The 7,978-nt window shown below is 56.9% G+C and overlaps 1 protein-coding gene across 1 annotated transcript in view; it reads right to left on the bottom strand.

The window, feature by feature from the left end:
* The window catches only part of LOC107185068, a 7,710-nt gene extending 5,560 nt beyond the window's left edge, over positions 1–2,150 (bottom strand). Inside the window, exons 1-2 of the mRNA XM_015572148.1 lie at positions 1,669–2,150; positions 570–624 (exon numbers count right to left, since the gene is read on the bottom strand). Of these exons, the coding sequence (XP_015427634.1) occupies positions 570–624; positions 1,669–2,007 (394 nt within the window). The 5' untranslated portion in view covers positions 2,008–2,150. The remainder of the gene's footprint in view (positions 1–569; positions 625–1,668) is intronic.
* Positions 2,151–7,978: the final 5,828 nt, after the last annotated feature.

The following is a 7,978-nucleotide window of genomic DNA, read 5'->3' as shown; positions in this document are numbered from 1 at the left end:
ACCATGGCAACACAGAGGGAGGGGGAACCCTGGCCAGGCCTCTGGGGCCCTCCCACCTACTCCCAGGACCCCCAGATGCCACATGCAGGGGAAATGCATGACTGAGGGATGTCCTGGAGGGTCCAGAGGCCAGGTGGGAAGAGGGTTCCTGGGCAAGGGCAGGATGACAAGCAGAGACCCCGGGCCACGGGAAGGCACGCGGAACACCTGGGAGGTGGTGCTGGCTTCGCTCAAGGCCTGTGTCATCTGATCCAGCCGCCGGGAGCGTGCCAGGCCGAGTGAGGCAGCGCCAGGCGCCAGGCTCCGGGCAGCAGGCCTCCTCCGGCTCCAGAGGGTCCCGTGGGCCTGGCTGGGGCTGCAGGGGCTGCCCAGGAATGTAAACCTGGGCATGTTTGGGAAAGCTGGAGCCAGGGGTTTCCGAGGGCGGCCCAGGGGGGCTCGCGGGAGGCCCACAGACAGATGTGGCCGTGTTAACACTCCGCAGCGGGGCCTGGCCTACACGGCCTGGCCCGCCTCGGGCAGGGCATCTGGAACCAGTTAGGAGCTCAGGGCGGCCAGGGCACAGTTACCTTGGCTGAGCGCGGTTCTGCTGGGGCGACGGCCTAGGAGGGCTGCAGGTCTTTGCTGGAAGAGAGAATGGGACAGGCCTGGCAGGAGGACCCCTGATGGGGCTCCCGGTTGAGTAGGGCCAAGCCAACCTCCCAACAGAGACCAGAGACCCAGGAACACAACAGCAGCCCAACCAAGGGCCATGCATACACCCCGAGTCCCGAGGGCCATGCAGAGTAGTTCTTGCCTGATGCCAGAACTAGGCGGGTGTCTGGCATCAGGCAACCTAACTTGTGTTTGAATCCCAGCCCAGCCTCTGCCTAGTTCTATCATGTTGGGCCCGTTCCTTAATTGCCCTCTTCGAGCCTCAGTTTCCCCTTCAGTATGGGGCGAAAGGGTACTGGGTGGCATGTCTCCTGTGGGCCCCTGCCGGCAGCCCTGTCCGCACGGCGCCCTGCCTCACCTCCAGGCCGGGTGCTGACGGCTGCCCACTATTGCTAGCGCCGGGTGCTACCCATCCCGGTGGCTCCTCCACACCAGGGTGTGTCACCCTCAGTGCCACTGTGGCCTGGGCCACATAATCCATTGTGACTGAATTAGCACTGTGCACTGGGGCCGTGTAGCAGCATCTCTGCCCCCTCCCCCCACAAGAAGCCAGCAGCACCCCTCCAGCTATAACAATCAGAAACTTCCCAATCATTACCAAATGTCAACTCGCCCTGGGTGAGAACCGCTGGCCTGAACCAGTAACCGCTGGCTTGCTCATTTCCCTCCATGGCCCAGTACAAGTGCCAGAGCCTAGCGGGTGGCCCACCTGGCTGCGTCTATGTGTGAGACCACCAGGCACTGTGCCACGCACCTAGTAGGTCTGCAGACTGAGGAGCTATCATAGTTATTAATACAGATTTGAGGCCTGGGATGCTTTGAGTTTGGGGGACTAAGAACTCATTTACACCCTGATCCCAAAGATTAAGGTTATTTTATTAGCTTTGCCTCTCTGAGCCGCTTTCTACATCTGTGCAGTGGGGAGTCAGGGATCAACACACAGGTGCACAAGGCTCCCTCCCCCATTCCTCGCCTCGGGGGGCGGGGGGTCCAGAGCTGCAAAGAACCCCTCACCCGAGCATCTGCTTCTGGCCGCGGATGCCGAGGGCCAGGCTGGCTGCAGAAGCGCGGGTCTCCTCTTCTGCCAGAGCCCCAGGAACATGGTGAGGAGGGGCAGGAAGGGGAGCAGCTGTGAGGCATGGGGGGGTTGTGGGGGCCCGGGACCCTCACAGGCTGGGCCCCTCTCTTCAGCCCCAGCATGCCCTGTTCTCTAGCCCGACGTGGCAGCTGTCCAACAGGCTGACTGCCCTGACACCCCTTTGGCCAGTGAGGACCCAGGGGCAGGGCCCAGGTCGGCAGCCCAGGTGGCAATGCCCTCCGTGGGTCCCCAACACAGACCTGTACCCCAGGCATCAGCAAAGAACTAGCTCCGTACAGATCTCCCACCACCCAGCCCAGGAAAGGGGTTCAGGTGAAGTCGGGAGAAGGGGAACCAGGCCGGCTCAGTCGTGGGTACAGTGACAGGCCCTCTTCAGGGGGTGACATCCTGGCCCCTCGGCCGCTGGGCCTCGGTCACCGGGCCTCGGCCGCCGGGCACTGTCCCTCCTCCCACACAGAGGGGTGGGGCAGGGGGAGAATCGCTGGGGAATCTGAACCAGGAGGCTACCTGGCTCCTGTGTGCCCTGTGAGTCAGGACGGAGCGGAGGCTGGGCCAGGCAAGGCAACTTCACGGTGGGTGACAGTGACCAGTGCCTGGACCACAGCCGATTCCCCTTCTCAGAGATGGGAGGACACCGTGGGGAAGGGCCCAGGTACCACGCCCGAGTCCCTAGTTTGCTGCCTACTTGCTATGTGACCTGGGCAGGCCACGTACATTCCCACGTGTGATGCAGAATAATGACAACAAAGGTGATTTCCATCACCACCACCATCTCCATGGCAGCAAAAGCTTCCTTCTCCACACACCATCCTGGGCACATTACTGATATGAACTCACTCAAGCCCACCAACCCCATGTTACTGGTGCTATTATTATCCCCATTTCACAGACAAGGAGACTGAGGGCACAGAGAGAGTGAGGGCTCTGCCCAAGGCCACACAGCCAGCAAGTGGCAGAGCTGGGATCTGACCTCAAGATGGAGTTCATGTGAACTGTCCTGTCCTGGTCTCACTGGGCTGTTAGGAGGAGTCAAAGAACCAACGCACAGAAAACCCTTAGAATGGCGGCAAGCACGCAGTAGGCACTCTGCACATGGAAGCCGGGCTTTGACGCTGATAAAGAGCAGAAAGCAGAAAGGACCTGGGACCAGGAGCCGGAACCCAGGACTCCCGGAGGCTCATCCACACCAGCTTGTTCAGCAAGATGCTGGTTTCAACTATTATTATGATTATTAATGAAGACGTTACAAACTGTAAAGGGCTTGAGAGTCACGAGGCCAGAGCACCCCCATCAATCGTGCACACAGTGTGTCCTCAGCACACTGGGAACAGGGAGAGTTGACAGAATTAGGAGGGAGCCGTGCCCCCGCCCGGCTGGCACACCTGCTCCCTGCTCACCTGCCTGGAGCCTCCAGAAAGCGGGTGTTCACCAGGTCTAGACCGCCATTCAGTGGCTGCCCCACCAGGGCTGCCTGGTCCACACTGACCCCACTGTCCCCGCCACGGAGGGCCACACTAGCCTGAGCCTGGGTCTCTAGAGGCAGAAAATGGCACGGGCTGCTGGGAACTCAGATTTTCATTCCTTCCCAGCTCGGGGACACACCAGAGACTGCAGAGCAGCTAAACCCTGAAGATGCCAGATCAACCTGGGCAAGTCTATCTTGTCTCTGAGCCCCTGAGATGTCACCTGGCATGAGGTGTCTCCCAAACTTGGCCTGACCACCTCTTTTCATTGGAGTTACTGCTGCAATGACACCTCCTCCAAGTAGCCTCCCCTAATTGCCCATCGAAAGTACCTCCCAGCCCTTGCTGCTCCCTCCCCGGCCGGAAGGTCAGTCCCGTGGGGGCAGGGCCTTGAGTCTGTTTCCTTCCCTGCTCTGTCCCCAGGGCCAAGCACAGCTCCTGACTCACAGCAAGTGCTCAGTACTCACTGAAGGAGCAAACAAATGAACGAATGCTTCTCTCCAGTGTTGACCAAGTATCAAATCAATTATCAACTGACAGAGACCTGCAGCTCACCCAGCCCAGGCCGGAAGGCCCCCACCTCCTCCCACCGCTCACAGACATCTTTGCAGTGCCTGTTTCCGAGCTTACCGCTCCTCGTCTTGGCAGGCAGATGGCAACCCTCCCAAAACGGAGACTCCAGGATCTGGACCCTCACAGTCAGGAGTTTTTTCCTAGTATTCTCTGGCTTAACCTCCTCCATCCACAGTCGGAAATGGTTCCCCAGAGTAAACAGATGGAGCCCAGCCTGTGCCAGAGGCCGGGTTCCAGGGGTAACGCACTGCTCCAGCCTGAGAGCCACCTGGCCCAGCCCCGTCGCCTGCCATCTGGGCCCATCAGAGCAGGTGGCACTCCCAGGCAGACTCAGACAAGCCTGGCAGCTCTGAGCCTCAATGTCCTCATCCATAAAATGGGCACAGCCTGCCCACCTTGAGGGACACCGCCAAGAGGAACTGGGATAACACCTCAGTAAACTGCCCATGGGGCACACAGTAGGCCTCAGGAGATGTTCATTTCCTTCCTTCATTATGCAATATTCTACCCCCTACTGTGTGGGGGGCAGCAGGAGAAGAGGGCACAGTCCCCATGCCTGGGGAGGTTCTGACACCAGGGACCCCAAGCATGTTAGTGCCTCCTGAAGAGGTGGGACCACACACTGTGGACAGCAGTCGGAGGCAGGAGAGGTCCCCCTGGCTGGAAGTGACCACATCAGGTTCCTGGGGGTTGGGAACTGGGGAGTGTAGACCATCCCATCGCTTACTCACCAGGTCCCCAGAGCAGTCCATGAGGTCAGTTCACACTCAGATGCCCTGTCTGATCCAGGTCTCCACTCACCCTGCAGGAGGCTGAGGGCCGAGAATGGAAGAGCTTGAGGCCAGGAGAAGATGACCACGGGATTGGGGGACACTCAGGGGTCCTGATCTCCACAATTTGCATGGGGGCCAGATGTTTGCATGCAGGTCGGCTCTGGAGTCACACTGCCTGGGTTTAAGACCTGATGTCCTCATTAACCAGCTGGGTGGTGCAATCTCTTGGAGCTTCCATTCCTCCCTGCAGAGTGGGGATGGAGTTGCTAATCCCCACCTCATATGTTCATGCATTCCTTCAACAGGTGTTTAATTGAACACCTACTATATGCCACTCCACAAAACAGACAAAAATCACCCCCGGAATGCGGAATCTGCATTCTCCTGTTGGATGAGTAAAAGACAGGCAATGAGAAGCAAAGATATTTAATAAATTACGTAGTCTGTTAGAATGGCAAAGCCAGGAAGGGGGATGGGGCACGCTACAGGGAAGTGGGGGTGCAAATACATAGGATGGCTGGGAAAGGCCTCACTGAGGAGATGGCATTTGAAAAATACCCAAGCCCTAACCGGTTTGGCTCAGTGGATAGAGTGTCGGCCTGCGGACTAAAGGGTCCCAGGTTTGATTCTGGTCAAGGGCATGTACCTTGCTTGCGGGCACATCCCCAGTAGGGGGTGTGCAGGAGAAAGCTGATCGATGTTTCTCTCTCATCAATGTTTCTAACTCTCTATCCCTCTCCCTTCCTCTCTGTAAAAAATCAATAAAATATTTTAAAAAAGAAAAGATTTGAAAAATACCCAAAGGAGGTGAGGGAGTGAACCAAGCAGATGTGCAGGGAAGAGCATTTCAGGCAGAGGGAACGGCCTGTGCAAAGGCCCTGAGGCTACATACTGAGTGATTCCAACTATGTGCTACTCTGGGAAAACACAAAACCAGAGTCAGTAAAAAGGCCGGTGGTGGCAGGGGGTCAAGAAGAAGGGAGGGATGAACAGGCAGAGCATGGGGGACTTTCAGGGCAGTGAATCTGTTCTCTATGATACAGGGAAGGTGGGCCGACAGCATGCGTTTGGAAAAACCCATAGAACTGTATGACAGAGTAAACCCTAATGTAAGCCATAGACTTCAGGTAACATTTTATATTAATACTAGAGGCCCATGCACGAAATTCAAGCATGGGTGGGGGGGTCCCCTCAGCCCAGCCTGCACCTCTTCAATCCGGGACCTGCTGGCTCCTAATCACTCACCTGCCTGCCTGGTCACCCCTAATTGCCCCCCGCCCCCGCTGGCCTGATCGTCCCTCATTGTCTCTGCCTGCTGGCCTGCTTGCCCCTAACCCTCCCCCCGCCGCCAACCTGGTCGCTCCCAACTGCCCCCCCTGCTGGCCTGGTCGTAGGCAGCCATCTTGTGAGGGCATGAGGGTCAATTTGCATATTACCTCTTTATTACATAGGGTCAGTTCATCAGTTATGACAAATGTACAACACCAATGCAAGATGTTAACTATAGGGGAAAGTGGGGGGAGGTTGTGTGTGGGAACTCTTACACTTTCTGCCGTCTTTCTATAACCCTAGAACTGCTCCCCCTAAAATAAAGTGTATTAATTTTTAATGTGTACCTGGGTCCCCCCGACCAAGTGACTCACCTCTCTGGCTGGGTCTGTGTGTGCTCTAAAACCTCCCCAGGGGTTTCCAGCGTGTGGCTGGGCTGAGAACGAGGTTACGGCCGTCTCTTCTCCAACTGCCTCTGTGGTGCCCAGGGGTCCTGCAGGGCATGTGTTCTGAATGGGGCGATATCACCGCCAAATGCAAAAATTGGTTCTGGGAGAGAGGGGTGGATAAAAAACAAACAAAACTTACTCTTGCCCGGCTGGTGTGGCTCAGTGGTTGAGTTTCGGAGGTCACTGGTTGGATTCCCGATCAGGGCACATGCCCGGGGTTGTGGACTCGATTCCCAGTAGGGGGTGTGCAGGTGGCAGCCAATCGATGTTTCTCCATCACTGTTTCTATCTCTCTATCTCTCCCTTCCTTTCTCTCTATAATAAATAAAAAACATATTTTAAAAAACTTACTCTTTTTATGTTTGAGGCATAGAAAAGCATGCAGCACATAGACAGAAATAAAGTATGGTTGTGGGATTAAAATTTCATAAAGAGGGCAGTTAGGAAAACAACGCTTAAAAAGCTTCCTCAGTGGGGCAACAATGAAAATCAGGTTGAGAACCGCGGCATCGAATTGCCTCGCGGGAGTCTCAAAGGGAGGATGGAGGCTGAGAAGGCCGAGCTCCTGCCCTTCCCTCAACCCCCGTTCAACCCCAGAGACGAGGTGAACAAAGGGTTCTGCTGCTTTAAATAATAATAACATTTGAACCCATTAGAGGACCCAGCCGCCAAGCTCCCAGTGCCCCCCCCCCCCAAGTCCAGGGGAAACCTGGGCTCTGCAGCCAGACCCCCTGGGATTCCCAACTAAGACCCTCCTCATACACGCTCGGTGACCTTGGGCGTCACGTCACCTGTGTCTCGGATTCTCATCTGCGACACGGAACGCCAGGCGTCCATGAGAGACTTGGAAAGCGTTCAGAGCAGAGCCCGGCGTGTGGCACTCAGCAGAGATCAGCCCCCATTACAGCGGAACGCAGTGACCCCGTGGCCTGGGCCTCGGCCGCCAGCAGCCCTCAGATGCACAACTTTATGCTCCACCTTGAAAGCGAAAGGCTGCTGGTGAAATAATGGACCTGTGTCGATTTGAAGACACGTCCTTGACTTCAGGTGTTGACATAAAAAAACCTGCATCTGAGGATGATCAGTTTCCGTAACTCGGGGCCCTTCTCGGCCTCCATTCTGAAACCTACCAGCACGGGAGAGAGAGAGCAAGGCAGGCGTTGAAATTGCTCTCAAATCCCGGCCTCCTCGCTGCTGGTCACCCGTCTACAGCTGGGCATCCCGGCCCACCCACTGCCTAGCGCCTGAGCGCAGAGCACAGGATGCTCGCTCAGCAAAGCAATGAACATACGGACACTCTCTAAGGACCGGGTCCCGGAGCTGAGCACGGCCTCCCCACCTGGCCCTCTTTCTCTGCCCCTCCGCCCCCTGCAGGGTGAAGCCCCTCCATGTTCCTCTCCCACACGGAGCAGAAAACCCCGGGCCAGTAAAGGATCACACCGGCATCCCTCGGACCCAAACACAGCACAGGGTTGAGAGGGCAGTGCTGTTTCTCTCCCTTTTCAAGGGTGAAATGTGATCCCTTCACCCCCCGGGGAGCTCAAAACCCTTCTCGCCTGGACAATCGCTTCCAAATGACGGATTTGGAAACCTCCCTGCCATCTGTTCTTGATTCTGGAGGAGCTGAACATGGCGGTGTGGCCTCCCACCTCTTCCCTCCCCGGGGCCTCCACCCTCCTTCCTTCCTCCCCATCCCCC

The sequence above is a fragment of the Myotis davidii genome, unplaced genomic scaffold, assembly GCF_000327345.1.
Source record: "Myotis davidii unplaced genomic scaffold, ASM32734v1 scaffold209, whole genome shotgun sequence".
Lineage (NCBI taxonomy): Eukaryota > Metazoa > Chordata > Mammalia > Chiroptera > Vespertilionidae > Myotis > Myotis davidii.
Note: the sequence above shows the minus strand (reverse complement) of the source record. Positions and strands in the feature narration are given on the sequence as shown.